The sequence below is a fragment of the Heptranchias perlo genome, chromosome 1 (assembly GCF_035084215.1).
Source record: "Heptranchias perlo isolate sHepPer1 chromosome 1, sHepPer1.hap1, whole genome shotgun sequence".
In the NCBI taxonomy this organism is placed as follows: Eukaryota; Metazoa; Chordata; class Chondrichthyes; order Hexanchiformes; family Hexanchidae; genus Heptranchias; species Heptranchias perlo.
Genome location: NC_090325.1, coordinates 151,826,736 through 151,848,219, shown reverse-complemented (window position 1 = coordinate 151,848,219; position 21,484 = coordinate 151,826,736). Strand labels below are relative to the sequence as shown.

The window sequence follows — 21,484 nt, the reverse complement described above, 5'->3', positions numbered from 1 at the left end:
TTGGTAAAAGGATTAGAGGGGAGCTGAGGAGAAATTTTTTCACCCAGAGGGTGGTAGGGATCTGGAACTCGCAACCTGAAAGGATGGTAGAGGCAGAAACCCTCATCGCATTTAAAAAGTACTTAGACATGCACCTGAAGTGGCTACAGGCCAAGTGCTGGAAAGTGGGTTTAGGCTGGATAACTCTTTTCAGCTGGCACAGACTCAATGGGTCGAATGGCCTCCTTCTGTGCCTTAAATTTCTATGATTCTACGATTCTATTGGCATAAACAATGCCAATGAAACTTTTAGTGTCATTGTGCAGGATGATACAGTGAAGAATTAATTTTATTTTCTCTAAACCAATCAGAGATGTGAATTGCATATCCCTGTGTACAACCTATGAGATTTTCCTTTTGTGTCACCAGAATCTCATATTTTCCTAGACTTTGGTCTACAAAAACCTGAAGAGTTAAACTAAAGATTATTTGTATTTATATCATATAAAATAATTGAACCATACCCTGGTTCCAATCAGGTTGTAGTGATCCCATAGTTTTTAGGATGGTAAAAAAGGAAACCAGATCTTGAAAAATAGGCCTTTGCAGTGCCTTATTGTAGAAGACTGGGCACTAAAGTGTCACTCTGAGCTCAGCATTCAAAGCTGGTGCCTTCTGTTTCAGGAAGGCAATCCCATTTTACACTTTTGGTCAGCTTTACTGAAACGAGAGTTATCAAGAATAATTCTCCCTCTGATTTGTACTTCACACTTAGTGGTTTCTCCCTCACCTCATTCCTGGTACCACTGCACTAAATTAAAACTAAACAATTATTGAGTCATTTTTCTATGTACATTTCAAGATTAACACTTTCCCAATAATGTGTTAATAATATCGGAACTGGTGGGAGGAATCGAATGATTTTCAAGATAGAACTCCACACTTCCTTGTTATCACAAATATCAGCACAGACACGATGAGCCAAATGACCACCTTCTGTGCTGCAAATTTCTATGATTCTACATGCTAAATAAATTTATGTGAAAGTAGATTGCTTGCTCTAACCTACTACAAGGCTGTATTGGAAGCTACGTTAGGGTATACTGGGTATGCCCACTTTTTAATGTTTGGAAGTTACAATATGAATGAGGCAAAACATGCTGTATAATGCTGTCTCCTCATCAGCATATTGTCCACATGCATATACAAACCAGGAGTAATTTTATAAAATCACGCTCTTATCAGGAGGCCTCATTCATCAGGAATGAATATTGGAAATTCAGGCACACACTTCCTTAGATTCTCTGTCCTTAGACCATGCAGCATTCCTTGACTAAGGAATTGTGTGGGCAGTCTGTTCCCAGCTATGTGTGTATTGCAATTAAAATGTCAATACCAGATGCAAAAAAAAAAGCATACCGGTTGTCTCACTCTTCTATTCCCCCACCCCCACCTTCCTTCCCTCCTCTCTCCCTCACTCTAACTTTCACCATACCATTGACCTGCTTCTGGTCAGTGAATGACAAGCAAATTATGTTACTGTTTCAATCATAAGTAGGATCACTGATTTATGGTGACTGAATAAGTCAAATTCCATTTTTATTACAAAACATTCTGGGATTTTTGCCACTGTTTTTGGGATCAAGTTCTACAATTCCATCCATTTTTTTCCATGAAACCTATAAATCAGTGGTTTTGATCAAAAGCAGTATAGGCACAATCAAGCAAATTGACATATATTAGTAAGAATCAAAAATGTACCTGAATTCCATAAAGTGTAGCCGATTCAGTCTTTTCAATTGGGCTTGCTGCAGTCCTTTTATGCCATACGCCCTCTTTGGGCTCTTTAATTCTTCTAAGAGGCCATGCCAGAAATGCTCTACCATCTCTTTGCCGATCAAGAACAGCTGGAGGTGGTTGCCTATCAATTTGGAGAACAAGTAATTGGGTCATCTAGTCTCAAGCCAGGCAGTATTCGCCAACATTGTATCATGACTGTAAAATTGCCGTTAGATAATTAGCAGTTTTCACTTTATTCTATGGGATATTATCTATAATTTGCATTAAACAGTGGGGTTGTGATTAAACACATTTGAAGTGTGACAGAAAGAAAGGGTGTATAGTTGTTATAATATTATTGATATGGATTAAACTATGCCTTCAGAGGATAGCCAAGGGGATGGAATAGCTTAGTCACAGAAATTCAGGTTGTATTTGAATATTCTGAAGGTGTCCATTTTATTCTTTCCTCATATGCAGTGCCCCATCTGATTACATACAGGTGGCCAATTCAGACATGAACAATGACCATTATCTGAACAAAAATTTAACTTACTGAGTTTTCAGATGTGCTATACATTGGAAAGGTGATCATCAAACTCCTAAGAAACCAGTCAGTTTTTTCTGGCAAGTGACGTATGTGCAAGGAGGAAAGGGATAGGATTTATATCCATTATGCTTTTTCAACAAAAAGATATCACATTTTTTTAATAAAGTGGGGGAGTACTTTGAACAAATTTAGCATACAAGTATGCGGACATTCAAAATCTGTGAACTCAACCACTTCCTTGTTTGACAAGTCATGCAGGTAACTTATCTCTCTCTTCTGTAAATATAAGTCAGATCCAATTCAGGTGTATATGATGGAATTTGTGGGACAACCGTTTTGGTCCTCATTATCCCGGTTTTTGCATACATGCATCACTCTGGGCTCAGATGCAACTGCCAGCAGTCATTTAGTGTGCATTTTAGAATGGTATAACTGGTGGATCCGATTTGCATTCTAAATTAGGGTCATAACTATGCCACTTTGCACCAAAAAAAATGCTATTTTGAGCCCAATGTGTTCTGGATGTCACTAGGAAAACTTGCATTTAGGCCTGGTTCTCACAAGTAGTTAGGACAGCATCAATAATATGAGAACAGTGGTACCTCTGGGGGTGAGTGACCACAATGGAGGAGAAATTGGAACCAGCACGAAATGAAGTCTGGAACGCGCGCTGGAGGACATCGGCCCGAGGAACAATATGATAACTGCTGCATTTCAGGCGTGAGAGATTATGAGCGGAAATTGGTTCCCCCCATTTCCAATTTTTCACCCAGAAAAATGGGCATGATGTGAGAGGTGTAGTGTCAGACCTGGGGGTAAGTACCAAAAGCAGATAATCTATTCATTCCTCCTATGCATTCGACCTCCAAATAGAAATTAATGTTACCAAAGTAATACAGAAACAAAGGTGAACCTCTCTAATTCTCAAGTGCTACATCAAGAGCAAATTAGCTTGTGGAAGCATGTAGATTATTTCATGTATTGCCTTAACATATGCCTACCACTGATATATTTGGCCCTGTCAATATAAAATGACAGAGATCCACAGACGTCAATAAAATTATACTTCTCCCTAAAGAAGAAGCACGTGCTAGTGAATAGAACTCCGACCCTGTAATCTCAAGAAAAATAAAACTCAAATAATTTTGGTAAAATCTGTGGATGTTCTCTTGAGACTGCCTTATCCAAGTGCCTACTTATTTTTTATGTTAATTCCAAAAATACATACCATGGATTTTGATACCGATGAGTCACTCTGTCTTCAACGCGCTGTCTGAATTCTGCCAGCTAAAAATGAAAAGTATGAAGAAAATTGTGAAGGGTGAGCTGATGCTTCAAACATTAGAGTTATATCTACCTCTCAAAGATGAGACAGCTTGGTGAATCTGCGAATATTTCCATTAGGTCAGAAACAAAAGAGACATTTGTAATATATGATGGAATTCACATCTGAATTCTAATAGTACTATTTAACAAATATCTTTGCAGAGATCACACATTGCCTATATGGGATAAATAGCATTGTTACTTGAATGAACAGTGTCACTTAATCCTCAATGATATAATGGAAGATTCATACATGTTTTCAAAGTCAGTCTTCCATTGTTCCTGAGTTGTATGCTTTAAACTGTTAGAGGCAGGCTTGCAACATTGATTCTGTGGTGAATCCTCTTTTCAGTGGCATCTGTGCAGTCAAACGTGAGAAAGCTAGGTAAATCAGTCAACCAACTGCAGAACTAAACAAATAAACAATCATATTTTATTATTTTAATCTTAATTGCCTTTAAAAACATTTGGAATATGTCATTGAGTTCAGTGTTTGAGTTTTACTGAGACAAAAACATTATGGGATCTTTTCTCTGTAACCACTGGAAACAAACCTCATGGGCAACAGAATATGAGGATTCGGCGATTTCAATTCAAAGTTTTAATTTTGTAATTTGAAAGTGACACAATGCACTATTACATCTTGCATTTATGATAATGCATTAACACTATATATCCCCCAAAGTTTCTTGGTCTAGAATCTTTAGAATGTAACAAAAAATTCCATTTCTGGGTAATATATCTTCAGCCTTACTCAGGGGTCTACAACATGCATTCTGCAGTTTTGAGTAATTGAAACTATAGCCTTTAAGAATGCAGAGCAACCAAAGTTCAGATTTAACTGATAATAGTCAGAAACTAAATTCTATTGCAAACTATTCATTGGTTGTGAGCTTGTTGGGGAGGGGGGAATCGGGCTTCATTGACACCACTTAAAGGCAGCCAGAACTTCTTAAAGGGGAGGTGCGCTCTGGCTGCAGACAGTAGGGAATGGATGTAAGGAGAGAAATGGCTGCAAGAGGTCCAGATAGGGCACCCGAGCCCTCTGTTGCAGCATTGGAGGCCCTGGTCCAGACTGTGGACAGGAGGAGAAAGATCCAGTTTCCTCCGGGGGGCAGAAAACCCACCCGCCAATGTCCCCGCCGCCAGTGGGAAGAGGCCATTGAGGAGATCAATGCCAGGAGCTTAGCTCCAAGGAATGACTGCAATGCTGAAAGAAATTCAATGACCTCACCAGAGTTATCAAGATAAGAATCTTACCTCTCACCTCAACTACCCTCTGCTCACACCTGCACCACCTGCAGCTTCACTATTCACATTAATCCCCTTCCCCGCTTCCCTTCACTCTCCTACAATCATGCACAAATTAATTTCACCTCCTTCTCCTTCTACGCACACACTCTGCACTTCCTATTCTCATCACTATTGCAACCCTCACTTTCCCACACCTCACATATTACATACAACTTATGAGTTATTCTCCATGACAGGCACATTCTCTAAATGCCTCACAAGGTGTCACTAACACGCTCCCTTCTTTCTTGCAGGAGAATGAAGCACACAACTTACGACAGGAAGCCATGACCAGAGGAGGCTGAGCCTGCCTGCACATCCACTCCTCCGTGCAAGAAAACGTGTTGGTCATCAAGGACAATGGAGAAAGTATTGACCATAGCAAGTGGCAACGCTGGACAAGATGTCGTGCAGGGTTTCTTCACACCTTATCCTCTTTTTCCCTTCTTCTATCTCACCCTACACATTCAGGATGACAAACTGCAGCTGCTTTCATCAGCCACTTTTTCTGCTCTTCATCACACTAAAAGCTGTCCTTTTTTTCATTTCAGGTGCTGAAAATGTGGATGCTCCTCTGCCACTTAAGGAAGAGGAGGCATCCTTCCGGAAGATGCACTGTCACTTGATCTAATCCTAGAAAGCATTAGCTCAGAGACTGGCACCATGCATACTTTAGAGAGTACGCTAAAGGTCTTCACATAGTGAATCAACTGCCACAGGTGTGCAGGGGCAAGGGTAGGGGGATAGGATGGCACAGGTGCCAGCTTGCCAGAGGGCGAGATCACACACTAACTCTGCTGCAGAGGATTCAGATGCTAACGTCAATGGCTCAAGCTATTGAAGAAGGCTGCTGGGCATACAGAGTAGATGCTGCGAGGCTGTTTCCCCTAGCTGGAGAATCTAGAACTAGAGGTCACAGTCTCAAGATTAGAGGTCGGCCATTTAAGACTGAGATGAGGAAAAGTTTTTTCACTGACGGTTGTGAATCTTTTGAATTCTCTACCCCAGAGGGTTGTGGGTGCTCAGTTGTTGAGTATATTCAAGACTGAGATCGATAGATTTTTGGACACTAAGGGAATCAAGGGATATGGGGATCGGGCAGGAAAGTGGAGATGAGGTAGTAGATCAGCCATGATCTTGTTGAATGGCAGAGCAGGCATGAGGGGCTGTATGGCCTACTCCTGCTCCTATTTCTTATGTTCTTATGTTCCTACACCAGGAAATTCTAGGTGCACTGGGCAGTATGTCAGCGAGCTTGCACACAATGGCTCCGAGCATAGAGGAATCCAGCTCCAACTTGTGTCAGGCTGCATCCCAACACCCACTCTGCCAGTGTACTTGTTAGTGCCATACAGCTAGCTGGGCCAGACTGCTTTGGTCCACGATGAGATGCTGCAATCTGCAGTCGGGACCTCAAGGCTACCCACCGCGGCCATCTGAAGTGTTCTCAATGGAAGCTCAGCAACCTTTCACCTCCCAAACTGAAGCCACTGGATATACAGCTTCGTAGGAGCACTAGGATAGTTAAACGAGCACAGAAGACAGGCACTAAGGGGCTGCACGAGTGATTCTTAATTATTCCTGTTAAATATTATACGTAGATGGAATTGAATTTTTGGATTTTTTTTTTGTTCTGGATTTGATGTTGGTGTTTATATTTGTAGTGGTGAGGGCAAGACCCATGAGGCTGAGCTGAAGGAACACAATAGGATGGTGGTAGTAAGGACGGTGGTAATGAGGATAGCGGGACTGTTGGTGTATTGGGGCTGAGAGGGATGGTTCACATGAAGCACTCTTGGATGAGCTGCTCTCTCAGAGCTGTGGCAGCTAGGTGTACTGGTGGTCAATGCTGCTTATGTTCTTCCTCCTCCTCCTCCTCCTCCTACACTTCTTGCTGCTCGGTTGATGGTAAAGGCTGGTCTATCATCATTGCAAAGTCATGCAACATGCAGCAGGTGCCTGTAAATCCTAGATATACAGTCAAGGCTGTACTGTAAAGCTCCTCCTGATTAGTCCAAGTAGCAGTAGCATTGCTTGAGCATGCCGACTGTCTGCTCAATGACATTTCTAGTGGCAGCATGACTTTCGTAGGCCAGCTCTGCAGTTATGCCCGGGTTCCTGACAGGAGTCGTGAGCCATGTCTGGAGGGGGGATACCCCTTGTCACCCAATAGCCAGCCTGTGACCTGACAGCCTGGTTGGAATAAAGATGGCATAGAGGACTGGTGCAGGATGAATGAATCATGACTATTGCTGGGAAACCAGGTACAGACCTGCTTAATGGGCTGCCTGTGGTTGCAAACAAACTGGATATTGAGAGAGTGGAATCCCTTTCTATTCATAAAGTTGCCAGGCTGTTGATGCATGCAAGGCAATGTGGGTGCAGTCTATGGCACCTTACACCCTGGAGAAGCCTGCAATGCAGGCAAAGCCTAGTGCTCTCTCAGCCTGCTGCACTCTGTCCGTTGGGAAAGAGATGTAGGTGTTTCTCCTGGTGTAGAGAGCATTGGTAACCTCCCAGATACAGCAGTGATTAGCAAACTGGGAAATGTCACAGCTGTCACCTACTGCAGCCTGGAAGGAGCTTGTGCATAAAGGTTAAGGACCACAGTAGCCTTGACAGCCACGGGCAGTGCTGTCCTGCCCTGGTTCGAGGCTCGAGTAGTGGATGCAGCAGGTGAGATAGCTCGGTGACAGCCTCCTTTGTGAAGCGAAGGCACCTGACACATTGCTCCTCAGTGATGTAAAGGTAGGAGTAGTGCTCCCTGAACACCCACTATGGGTATGGTCTCCTGTGCACTATAACAGTTAAATGATAATCAGAGAAGAGCTGAGAACCTGCCCTCCTCCTGCCTCTTCTCCCAGCTGTGCCTGCTCTCTCCTGTCCACTTGGTTGCTCCCCCTCATCCCCCAGCCCTAAAGGCAGACCTACCAGACCACCCATGACTGCAGTGAAACTGTTTTGAAGACAGCCAAAAGCAGTCCAGCACCAGCAAAAATTTGATAGCAGAAGTCAGAAATCAATTGTAGAAGGCAGAAGATAGGCAAAAAAGAAGGCGCAGAAGTTAACGAGCAGCCTAAAAGGACAAACCTGCAACTATCCTGTATGTAATGGATGAGCCCTTTAAATAGCGTTGCTGAAGGGTCCTTGCTGCCTGTTACCAACACAAGTTGCTGAGTGAGTTTATCACATGACGAGTCAGGCGCTAGGGCAGATCAATTTCACAAAAGGATCCTTCAACAAGCATAGGATCTTTATTTAAATATTTTATTGAGTGTTTTATATACTACCGGCGCGAGCCCTGGACACCAACAGAGGAGCCCAATCCAATATGGTGGATGGCATAATTCCAGTGCAGAATGAGCCCGTTACCCGCCGTATTGGATGCTTAGGCGCCCATTTTACACCTGTAAAACAGGTGCAGCACCATCTAATTTCTAGGCCCATGACTATACTTTGACCAGAAGTCCACTGCATGTGTTGATTACTCTGTGTGAACAACTTCCTGACATCAGTCCCAGAAATGGATGCAGTACTCAAGTTGTGGTCTGATCATAGCACTGTATGTTTTGAACATAACTTTTTCTGATTTGTACTCTACTGTATTTGATCTATTGGTTTCTGCTTCGCAATGGTTGAACATCGAGTCCACTAAAACCCATTAGCTCTGTTAACACCATTCATGGCTTACTTATGTTGATCATATTAAATTCATCTGCCATTGTTCCACCCACTTACATATTTTGACCAACTAACTTTGTAGTTCCCGAGCTGCCTCATCTGCAAATTTGACCAATGTGCACTGAGTTTCTGAATCCAAATTGTTGATATAAATTAGAAATGGTGGGAATCCCAAAACCAATCCCCGGAGCATCCTCCTCAGCACTTTTCCACACCCAAGTACCTGCTGCTTTCTATTGCTCAGCCAATTTCTTAGACATTCCCAAGTTTTACCCTGAATTTCCATCACTTTGAGTTTAACTAGTAGCTTTTCATGAGCATTTTTGTCAAATGCTTTTTGGGTATCAGGTACAGTACAATACATTGCAATGCTTTCTGCAGTCCACTTGGGATATCGCTTTCTCAAAAAAAGTCAAGGAGTTAGTTGAACAGACTTTCCCCTTCTGAATCCAGGTTGTCAGTGGTTTCCAAGGTTATTATTGTACAGGTAATCTTCAAGTTTACTGCTGATAATCAATGCCATTGTGTTACCCGATATTGAAGTCAGCTTAATGCGTCTTCAGTTGCCCTTGTCATCCTTTCAATAAGAATGGGCATCAGTTCAATCTACCAGCACTTCCCCACTGTTCATCAATTTCCTTATATTGATTGTCAGTGCCTGCCAAATACTTTCTCTTGGTACTTAGGGATAAATAGCATTTACCAATGGTGATTTTTTTTTGAGCCCTTTTAGCCTTGCTGGGTTTTCCATCTCGTTTAAATTAATGTTGTTAATTCTACTTGGGTTCTCACTGTTCTGAGAGCATATGTTGTTCATGACATCCATGGTGAATAATTAGAAGAATTCATCATTTAATCGATTAACGGTCTTGTGTTCATCTATGATTTCATCCCCATTTGCACCTTTTAAGGTTCTCAGCTCTTCTCTGATTATCATTTAACTGTTATAGTGCTGAATGGATTTCTTACTGCTATGTTTTGTGTCTGCAGATATGCTTATTTTGGATTTCTCTCTTTGACCGCCCTTTTCACATGGTCCACATGGTCCGACGTACATCCTAGTGAACCCTTCTTTCACCTTGTTCCAAGCAGAATTTTGTAGAGGTCATTCTTCTTCCTTATTTCACTTCTGATTAATTTGTTAATCTATTTAGGATCATTGAATCATGCAGCACAGAAGGAGGCCTTTCGGCCCATCGTGTCTGTTCCGGTGCTTTGAAAGAGCTATCCAATTAGTCCCACTCCCCTAATCTTTCCCCATAGCCCTACAAATTTTTCTTTTTCAAGTATTTATCCAATTCCCTTTTGAAAGTTACTATTGAATCTGCTTCCACCATCCTTTCAGGCAGTGCATTTCAGATCATAACAACTCGCTGCTAAAAAAAAATTGTCTTCATCTCCCCTCTGGTTCTTTTGCAAATTACCTTAAATCTGTGTCCTCTGGTTATCGACCCTCCTGCCAGTAGAAGGTTTCTCCCTATGTACTCTATCAAAACCCTCAAAATTTTGAACACCTCTATTAAATCTCCCCTTAACCCTCTCTGCTCTAAAGAGAACAATCCCCAGTTTCTCTAACACTCCACGTATTTAGGGTCACTTTTAGGGTCTACACTTGCTGATGCTAGGTTTTGTATTAATCCTACTTATTAACGTGCATTATGCCTTGAAAAGAGCTCCACTTATTCCCTACAAGGGGCAGCAACCAGGATTACGCCAAATCTTAGAGATCTTAGTTGACGTAGGAACATAGAAACAGAAGTAGGTCATTCAGTCCCTCGAGCCTGTTCCACCATTCAATTAGATTGTGGCTGATCTGTACCTTAACTCCATTTATCTGCCTTTACTCCACATCCCTTGATTCCCTTACCCAACAAAAATGTATTGATCTCACTCTTGAAAATTTCAGTTGACATAGTTGGCATAATTGACACAGGCACAGAAGGCGGCCATTTGGCCCATCGTGCTTGTGCTGACTCTTTGAAAGAGCTATCCAATTAGTCCCACTCCCCTGCTCTTTCCCCATAGCCCTGCAAATTTTTCCTTTTCAAGTATTTATCCAATTCTCCATTGAATCTGCTTCCACCACCCTTTCAGGCAGTGCATTTCAATAAAATGTTATATCTGGTTCTAGTGCATGGATAGGCTCCAGGAGACAGGGTTATTCAGCTTGGAGAAACGGAGACTTAGAGATGATATGATTTAAATGTTTTAAATATTGAGGATGTGGAGATGCCGGTGATGGACTGGGGTTGACAATTGTAAACAATTTTACAACACCAAGTTATAGTCCAGCAATTTTATTTTAAATTCACAAGCTTTCGGAGGCTTCCTCCTTCCTCAGGTGAACGATGAAGAAGGAGGAAGGAGGAAGGAGGAAGCCTCCGAAAGCTTGTGAATTTAAAATAAAATTGCTGGACTATAACTTGGTGTTGTAAAATTGTTTACAATTAAATATTGAGGGGATTGGATGCGGTCCAGTATGATAGGTTATTTGAAATAGAGATGGTAGAAATAGAGATCATGCCAATAAAATCCCATGGCAAATAATTAGATTAGATGTCAAGAATTATTTATTTTTTGCAAGGAGTCATCACTCTCTGGAACAAACTGATGATATGTGGTGAGTATGGAGTCACTACAACTCCTGAAGAAAGTTAGTGGGACTAAGTTAGTTGTTATTGCATTGAATAATGTACAGCTGTGGTCTCCTGGAACTTGTTTGTTTGCCTTAGGGAATCAGACAAGAATTTCCTCGAGATTTTTTTCTCAAATGGCCATAGGTTTTTTTTTTGCCTCTTCCAGGAGATAGTGTTGCTAGAAAGTGGATAGGTGGAATGCAAGGTTACATCATCAAATTGATGGGGCAGGCTTTATGGGCCTAATGGTCTTTCCTCATCCTTTTTCGTATGTTGACAAACTCCCTGCCCCTGCAAAGAACTTTCATAAGTTGTTCCCCCATTTCTTTAAAGTTACCCTTTTGAAATGTTATACCTGGTTCCTTGCCATGTTTGAACCACATCAGGGAAAACTTATACTGTGGTTGCAATATTACGTTTCCTGTATGTTATCTGGGCCATGGGGGAGAGGGAAGGGGTGGGGATGGGGGAGAGGATAGGAAGAGGGGGATTGGGGAGGAGAGGATGATGATAGCGCAGACAGAGAATTGTGTTGAGGATGGGGAGAAGACGGGGAAGAGAGGGAGAAGTAGATGGGGAGGGACAGGAGGAGGGAGACAGGATGGGGAGGGGAGCAGGGGAAAAGGTTGGAGAGAGGATGGGGAAGGAGAGGAGGAGGGAGAGAGAATGGGGAGGGATGGAGGAGGGAGAATGAATGTGGAGGGTAGAAGAGAGGATGGGGAGTGGAGAAGAAGAGTGATGGGGAGGGCAGCAGGAAAGAGAATGAGGAACAAAAAGGAGAGAAGGAGGAAGAGAGGATGGGGAGATGAGGGGATATGGGAGGAGAAGGGGATGAGTGATGGGAAAGGGGAGGAGAATGGAGGAAGAGTAGTGCGAGCTCAGTTAGTTCAGTGTTGGATTGGGGCTAGAGGATCCTGGATTTAAAACCGTACAGTTTACTGAGTCTTTCATTCCTCCAGTGTGTATAAAATGAGCATCTCATCTTAGGGAGAAAGCAGGACACTATGGGCCAACTGCATGAGGTTTACACATTTTACAAGTACTGCTGTCGGACACTCTTGGCTGTCAGCAATAGAAATGGAGATCGGCACCAACTAATGCTATGTCAAGATAAATCTTGCTCTATCTATGTCAAAACATATAATACAACAGTCATATTTGAAAAGTTTTGGAACAATATCACTAATGGTTGTCCCATTACCATTTTGGAACTGTGCATGTTTTTTTCTAAATAAAGTTTGAAAATCAGTCTGGTGCTTGGTGCCCATTGGAGAGAGAACATAATTTCTGCGTCTCTCAGGAATCCTCCAGATCTCCATGAAAGCTGAGTGAAAGAAGAGACTGGGAAACATATAGGAAAGAGACAGACATACAAAGAGAAAAAGAGTGAGAGATGCATAGATAGTGAAAGTCAGAGACACTGGGGTAGATTTTTATTCCATTGATTTGCTCCACCAGATTATCAATCAGGTGCCCTCGCTGCGTGAAAAACACAAAAATGGGAGATGACTGAAGAGAGAGGGCAGGAGAGATTTGGCAAAACAAGGAAGGACAGAGTGAGAAACGTCAGAAAAATACAGAGATGACAATGAGAGAAGGTATGTGAGAGTCATAAAGGCAAACAGAAGGAAAAAGGGGAAACCAAGAATTAGAGTGTGGGAGACGATAGGAAAAGCAACTACGGGAACACAGACGTTTGATTTATTTATATTTTCTCCATGAGCAACATTACAGGCAATCAGCCAGTACTATCTAAAAACACATAAGATAGTGGATGGCTGTAATTTTGTGGTTGGATGGTGATTATAAATTGTGAGAATAACATAATCTGGATTTGATTACTGCCTTGTAATCACCCTCTGGAATCCATTATCACCTACATACACTTATGTAAGTGCAGTTTAACACTTCTGATCACAGTTTATTCCTGACAATTCAGCACATCCATAAAAGATCATAGAATTTTTTAAGAGACTTGGGTACCACAATGGTTTAGCGCAGTATGGTGAATTTCCTAGGAGCTTCCCCTGCACAGCTGCTATAACTTAGTTGAAGCGCGTAAACGGGGTTTCCGCCGCACTTCCACCGATGTTACGGAAGGAAATTCATCCGCAATGTCTCTTCATCTTTTGGACTCAAGCTTGATCCAATCCAGACTGGCAGTTGTAACGGTGCTACGTGAATTGAGCTGAATCTCTACCAAATTCGGAATGGATGCAGGTCCACAACACTATAAATCATAATTCAGGACAAGGTGGCAATCACAATTTCAGGACAAAAGAATGGCTGGTGTGGGAAATGAAAAAAAATCACTAGTGTAGACGGGAATACTGTTCTGAGATTTAGGTTGGGGTAGTGCAAAGGGAATTTTACTCTGTTTCTTGCCTGTACGATCGTGATACCAGGTACCAAAAAAGTGTTCTGCTCCCCAGCATTAACATCCCTATGTTTGATGGTCACAAAAATTGGCCATAAAATATAAATATAAATAAAAATTAACAATTATATTTTAAATAGTTGTAAATTTAATACCTTGATTTGCATGCCACTTAGGAGAGTTGATTTGTTTAGTTTTTCGCCTAAACACAATCCCCAGCCAATCTCTCCCACATAGGATTGCTTGCTTTGCTGATATGAAACATTAGGGGGAGAACGATATAAGTAGTTTAGGTCACCAGTTCTTTCAGCAGATAGATCACTCTCACCGATATAGTAAGGAAAGTCAGGTAATTTTGATCTGTAATCTCTTGAAGCATCTGGTCCTGGAAAAAGAAAATGTGCAATGTGACAACAATTAAATCGATCTTTTAACAGGTTGGATATATTATTCCGGTCCCATATTACTGCTGATGAATTCTGCCTCTCGGAAATAGTGAGCTTTCGGAGGCTTTCTCCTTCGTCAGGTGAGGAAGGAGAAAGCCTCCGAAAGCTTGTGATTTTCAAATAAAACTGTTGGACTATAACCTGGTGTTGTAAGATTCCTTACATTTGTCAACCCCAGTCCATCACCGGCATCTCCACATCTCCGAAATAGAACCAACATGATTCTTTGCTACATTAGGCAGTACATTCAAAAAGTGCTGGTGTGACCTTTCATCTTAATTGTGTTATGATGCTGCAACTTGCCCACATTATTAAAACCACTGAGTGTCGCTTTGTGTGTCGTTTTTGAGCATGCTGATTGGTCATGAAAACCAGATGGTATTATTGGCCAGTTGGTTAGCATAGGTCAATCAGCTATAAGAGCCATATAATGAAGCAGCCGTTCCTGGGTTGAGCCTCCCAATCTGGACCTAGCCTCCTCAAACATTGCCACCATTACCAGCACCCTGCCTGAGATCAACTAACGCAACATAGGTTGCTGTTGAACTTGGGTTCTTCCTGATCTGTGTGGTTCAGTTCCACATTGATCAAGAATTTTCCAACTGAACCATTGGGGGGCGCCCAAAACTTTTATTAAATCCTCTAAAACTTATTCTAAAAGCCTCATTCACCTCATGCCAGGCATCGTTGCCAAAACCAATTTCCGGCTTTAAGTCTGATTCTTAACTGGCTAAGTTACATCAGAGGAAAGGGCATAAGCAGAAGGTTCATTAGGTTGAATTGCAGCAGGAAGGCAACTTTTTATCTTCGTGAGAATTATTCTTCGACTGCCATTGTATTTGGCTTATAGGGAGGAGGACGTCACAAGCAGGCAAGCAGATGGAGATCCAGCACATAGGAGGAGGCTTACTCGCAGATGTTTCACCCCACTCCCCCTCCCCCTCCAAGAGTCTACAGGCCAAGGAGAACATTCCTGGACTAAGCTCCCATTAACCATTTCTACAGACCCTAGCAAACCCACCTGGAAGATCGGAGTCAGCAGAGAGACGGGTGCCAAATTGTGCCATCCGCCCATAAGGATACCTGGGGCCAAGATGCAGCAAAGGGCTTGCACATGTAGGGACAGCAATGGTCAGCAGTGGCCTGAAAGTTGGCTGCACCTTCTTGCAGGCATGCAGCAATATTGACCTATAGGACAATGGTGTGGAGTGGTATAGAGGGTGATCTTCCTTTATAGGTATCAGGACACACCTGCAGCTGCCATTGGTTTTCCAGCCAGCCAACATTCCAAATGGCCCAAAACCGGTCAGCTGCTTTGGGATGCCCATTTGGCATCGACAGCTTGCCAATCAGAGTGAAATGAGGCCTGGGCCTCAAAATCATGGCAACCCAAAAGTCAAAATCTACCCCTTTGTGTCTAGCAGCTAATATAAACGAACTGTGTAAGCTAACTGATGCCTCGCGCAGCCTTTTGAATTATGACAACAACAGACAATATCATCAGTCTGCTGCCAGACTGGGCCTGCAGCAGGTGATGTGAGAACCAATACAAGGGAAAAACCGACTTCACCTCGTCCTCACCAGATGTATCTGACCATAACAGTATTGGTAGGAGTGACAACCGCACAGTCCTTGTGGAGCAAAGTCCCGTCTTCATACCATCCAACATGTTGTGTGGCACTACCGCCGTGCTAATTTGGGATAGATTCAGAACAGATCTAGCAGCTCAAAACTGGACATCCATGAGATGCTGTGGGCCATCAGCAGCAGCAGATTTGTATTCCAGCACAATCTGTAAGCTCATGGCCTGGCATATTCCTCACTCTACCATTACCAACAAGTGAGGGGATCAACCCTGGTTCAATGAGGGGTGTAGAAGAGAATGCCAGGAACAGCACCAGGCATACCTAAAAATGAGGTGCCAACCTGGTGAAGATACAACACAGGACTACATGCATGCTAAACAGCGGAAGCAACATGCTATAGACAGAACTAAGTGATTCCACAACCAACGGATCAGATCAAATCTCTGCAGTCCTGCCACATCCAGTCGTGAATGGTGGTTGACAATGAAATAAATAACTGGAGGAGGAAGCTCCATGAACATCCCCATCCTCAATGATGGTAGTGTCCAGCAAGTGAGTGCAAAAGACAAAGTTGAAGCGTGTGCAACCATCTTCAGCCAGAAATGCCGAGTGGATGATCCATCTCGGCCTCCTCCCGATATCCCCACCATCACAGAAACCAGTCTTCAGCCAATTTGATTCACTCCATGTGATATCAAGAAACAGCTGAGAGCACTGGATACAACAAAGGCTATGGGCCCTGACAACATCCTGGCTGTAGTGCTGAAGACTTGTGCTCTACAACTGGCCATGCCTCTAGCCAAGCTGTTCCAGTACAGCTACAACACTAGCATCTAACCGACAATGTGGAAAATTGTCCAGGTATGTCCTCTCCACAAAAAGGAGGATAAATCCAATTCGGCCAATTACCGCCCCATCAGTCTACTCTCAATCATCAGCAAAGTGATGGAAGGTGTAGTCGACAGTGCTATCAAGTGGCACTTACTCACCAATAACCTGCTCACCGATGCTCAGTTTGGGTTCCACCAAGACCACTCGGCTCCAGACCTCATTACAGCATTGGTCCAAACATGGACAAAAGAGCTGAATTCCAGAGGTGAGGTTAAAGTGACTGCCCTTGACATCAAGGCAGCATTTGACCGAGTGTGGCACCAAGGAGCCCTCGTAAAATTAAAGTCAATGGGAATCGGGGGGAAAACTCTCCAGTGGCTGGAGTCCTACCTAGCACAAAGGAAAATGATAGTGGATGTTGGACGCCAATCATCTCAGCCCCTGGACATTGCTGCAGGAGTTCCTCAGGGCAGTGTCCTAGGCCCAACCATCTTCAGCTGCTTCATCAATGACCTTCCCTCCATCATCAGGTCAGAAATCGGGATGTTCGCTGATGATTGCACAGTGTTCAGTTCCATTCGCAACCCCTCAGATAATGAAGCAGTCCACGCCCGCATGCAGCAAGACCTGGACAACATCCAGGCTTGGGCTGATAAGTGGCAAGTAACATTCGCGCCAGACAAGTGCCCGGCAATGACCATCTGCAACAAGAGAGAGTCTAACCACCTCTCCGTGACATTCAATGGCATTACCATTGCCGAATCCCCCACCATCAACATCCTGGAGGTCACCATTGACCAGAATTGGATCAGTCACATAAATACTGTGGCTACAAGAGCAGGTCAGAGGCTGGGTATTCTGCGGCGAGTGACTCACCTCCTGATTCCCCAAAGCCTTTACACAATCTACAAGGCATAAGACAGGAGTGTGATGGAATACTCTCCACTTGCCTGGATGAGTGTAGCTCCAACAACACTCAAGAAGCTCGACACCATCCAGCACAAAGCAGCCTGCTTGATTGGCACCCCATCCACCACCCTAAACATTCACTCCCTTCACCACCGGTGCACCGTGGCTGTAGTGTGTTCCATCTACAGGATGCATTGCAGCAACTCGCCAAGGCTTCTTCGACAGCACCTCCCAAACCCGCGACTTCTACCACTTCGAAGGACAAGGTCAGCAGACACATGGGAACAACACTACCTGCACGTTCCCCTCCATGTCACACACCATCCCGACTTGGAAATATATCGCCGTTCCTTCATCGTCGCTGGGTCAAAATCCTGGAATTCCCTACTTAACAGCAGTGTGGAAGAACCTTCCTCACACGGACTGCAGCGGTTCAAGAAGGCGGCTCACCACCAATTTCTCAAGGGCAGTTAGGGATGGACAATAAATGCTGGCCTTGCCAGCGACACCCACATCCCATGAACGAATAAAAAAAGTTGTCTAGATAATCTGTATGTCCTACATTAAACAAATAGGGCTACAATTACTAGGGAAATATTGCTCAAGCATATGTATTATAAATATATACAGTAAGAGTATATTTATTCCAAACAAAATACCACTCCTAACACTTTGTTAGGGCTTGCTATTTTGCTTCTATAGGAACCGAGAATGTTCTTCCCACCTTGGCCAGACCCTGTGTCCCAGGCAGTGTGTAGTAAACTTCAGCTCATCCAAAACTCTGCTACCCATATCCTGATTTGCACCAAGTCCTGTTCATCCATCACCCCTGTGCGTGCTGACCTACATTGGCTCCCAGTTCAGCAACACCTTGAATTTAAAGTCCTCTCTATCTTTGTAACCTCCTCCACCCTAAAACCCTCAAAGGTCTCTGCACTCCTCCGATTCTGGTCTCTTGCCCATCCCCAATTTCTATAGCCCCACTATTAGCAACCATGCCTTCAGCTGCCAAGGCCCTGTTCTGGAATTCCTTCCCCAAACCTCTCCGCCTCTCTACCTCTTTCTCCTCCTTTAAGACGTTTCTTAAAACCTACCTCTTTGACCAAGATTGTCCTAATATCTCTTTATGTGGCTTGATGTCAAATTTTATTTGATAACACTCCTGTGAAGCGCCTTGGGACTTTTTATTACATTTAAAGGCGTTATATAAATACAAGTTGTTGTGAACTGAAGGATTTGCTCACCATTGTATTTATCAGTCCATGCTGAAGGGATCTGAGAGCAATTGGAGTTAAGTATCAATTTAATCATTACTGAAAAATACAATAAGCTACTTCTTTCTATTAATATGTGTGGTTCTGGGATAAAACATACAGTTTATATTTACTTCATAAATGTCTATTTTTAAAAAATTATCCACATTTATTAAACGATATTCGAAACCCTGCGGGGGAGCGTGGCCCAAACGACAAGGGAATGAGGCGAGAGAGCCCATACTTGGCCTTCGCTTTCCGTGTGAGCAGCAGCAGCTGAAATCGACAAGCCTGCAGTACCGAGTTATTAAATACCTGTAAATACGACCGATCCTCTGCCTGGCTCAGCAGATCTCTGGAGGTTAACAAAAGCATTATTCCTGCCAGTACGGAGATACATTTTCCAGTTACTTTTATATATGCAATTGAAATGTGACTTCTACTCTCAAAAGACTTGAACCGAGTTGCTTGTGTTCATTGTCGATGACGGTCCTCCTGCTGAGTGCAAACACTCCAACAAGTAACAGTGACACCGGCGTTGCTATGGACGCCGATTTGGTTGCAATGACAGTTCAGTGACGAATTCAGGAGAGGAGAGAGCTCAGAGTCAGGGAGAGAGCAGGGGGCAGAGAGCTCAGAGTCAGGGAGGGAGCAGGGGCAGAGAGCTCAGAGTCAGGGAGAGAGCAGGGGCAGAGAGCTCAGAGTCAGGGAGGGAGCAGGGGCAGAGAGCTCAGAGTCAGGGAGAGAGCAGGGGCAGAGAGCTCAGAGTCAGGGAGAGAGCAGGGGCAGAGAGCTCAGAGTCAGGGAGAGAGCAGGGGGCAGAGAGCTCAGAGTCAGGGAGAGAGCAGGGGCAGAGAGCTCAGAGTCAGGGAGAGAGAAGGGGCAGAGAGCTCAGAGTCAGGGAGGGAGCAGGGGCAGAGAGCTCAGAGTCAGGGAGAGAGAAGGGGCAGAGAGCTCAGAGTCAGGGAGCGAGCAGGGGCAGAGAGCTCAGAGTCAGGGAGAGAGCAGGGGCAGAGAGCTCAGAGTCAGGGAGAGAGCAGGGGCAGAGAGCTCAGAGACAGGGAGAGAGCAGGGGCAGAGAGCTCAGAGTCAGGGAGAGAGCAGGGGCAGAGAGCTCAGAGTCAGGGAGAGAGCAGGGGCAGAGAGCTCAGAGTCAGGGAGGGAGCAGAGGGAGAGAGCTCAGAGACAGGGAGAGAGCAGGGGCAGAGAGCTCAGAGTCAGGGAGGGAGCAGGGGCAGAGAGCTCAGAGTCAGGGAGGGAGCAGAGGTAGAGAGCTCAGAGTCAGGGAGGAAGCAGAGGTAGAGAGCTCAGAGACAGGGAGAGAGCAGGGGCAGAGAGCTCAGAGTCAGGGAGAGAGCAGGGGCAGAGAGCTCAGAGTCTGGGAGGGAGCAAGGGCAGAGAGCTCAGAGTCAGGGAGGGAGCAGGGGCAGAGAGCTCTGAGCCAGGGAGCGAGCAGGGGCAGAGAGCTCAGAGTCAGGGAGCGAGCAGGAACAGAGCTTAGAGTCTGGGAGAGAGCAGGGGCAGAGAGCTCAGAGACAGGGAGAGAGCAGGGGCAGAGAGCTCAGAGACAGGGAGAGAGCAAGGACAGAGCTCAGAGTCAGGGAGAGAGCAGGGGCAGAGAGCTCAGAGTCAGGGAGAGAGCAGGGGCAGAGAGCTCAGAGTCAGGGAGAGAGCAGGAGCAGAGAGCTCAGAGACAGGGAGAGAGCAGGGGCAGAGAGCTCAGAGACAGGGAGAGAGCAGGGGCAGAGAGCTCAGAGTCAGGGAGAGAGCAGGGGCAGAGAGCTCAGAGACAGGGAGAGAGCAGGGGCAGAGAGCTCAGAGTCAGGGAGCGAGCAGGGGCAGAGAGCTCAGAGTCAGGGAGAGAGCAGGGGCAGAGAGCTCTGAGTCAGGGAGGGAGCAGGGGCAGAGAGCTCTGAGTCAGGGAGGGAGCAAGGGCAGGGAGCTCAGAGTCAGGGAGCGAGCAGGGGCAGGGAGAGCAGAGGGATAGAGTGCAGAAACAGGGAGAGAGCAGTGGCAGAGAGAGAGAGAATGCACAGAGCAGGGAGAGCAGAAACAGGGAGACAGAACAGAGAATATATACAGCCAGGCAGAGTGCACGGGCCAGAGAGCACAGGAATAGGGAAAGCACGGTTATAGAGCACAGAGACAGGGAGAGTAGGGGCACAGAGCACAGAGATAGGGAGAGAATGAGTAGAGAGTAAAGCAACAAAGATGGAGCCGGAGCAGCAAGTGCAGGGTCAGGAAGATAGCAGTAGAACAGGGAGGGCATGGCCGGGGGCAGAGCAAAAGCAATGAATGCAGAGACAGAGAGAGCAGCAGTAGTGAGTGCAGACCAAAAGTATGAGAGCAGGATTAGAGACAGGGAGAGCAGGAGCAGAGAGTGGAGAGACAGGGAGAGAACAGAAGCAGAGAATGTAGAGACAGAGTGGGAGAAGGACCAGGGAGTGCAGAGACAGGGAGAGAATCGGAGCCGAGACAGGGAAAGAGTTGGAGCAGAGACAGGGAGAACATGGCCAGTGAGCACAGAGACGGGGAGAGCGCACGGCTGGAGAACGCAGAGATAGGGAGAGAGCACGGACAGAATGCGCAGAGATAGGGAGAGAGCACGGCCAGAGAGCACAGAGACAGGGAGAGAGCAGGGGTAGAGAGAGCTGAAAGAGGGAGAGAGCACAGCCAGGGAATGCAGAGACAGAGAGAGAGCATAGAGAGAGAGCATGGCCAGAAAGAGTGTACAGAGCAGGGACTGCAGAGGCAAAGCAGGCAGTGTAGAGAAAGGGAGAGCACGGCCAGAAAGAGTATACAGAGCAGGGACTGCAGAGGCAAAGCAGGCAGTACAGA

At 44.9% G+C, this 21,484-nt stretch overlaps 1 protein-coding gene across 1 annotated transcript in view; it reads right to left on the bottom strand.

The window, feature by feature from the left end:
• Positions 1-19,137, bottom strand: part of LOC137299973 (protein SPMIP2) — a 28,799-nt gene extending 9,662 nt beyond the window's left edge. The window contains exons 1-4 of the mRNA XM_067969049.1: positions 18,962-19,137; positions 13,777-14,006; positions 3,537-3,595; positions 1,741-1,900 (exon numbers count right to left, since the gene is read on the bottom strand). Coding sequence (XP_067825150.1) covers positions 1,741-1,900; positions 3,537-3,595; positions 13,777-14,006; positions 18,962-19,046 — 534 coding nt within the window. The 5' untranslated portion in view covers positions 19,047-19,137. The remainder of the gene's footprint in view (positions 1-1,740; positions 1,901-3,536; positions 3,596-13,776; positions 14,007-18,961) is intronic.
• Between the last annotated feature and the right edge of the window lie 2,347 nt (positions 19,138-21,484).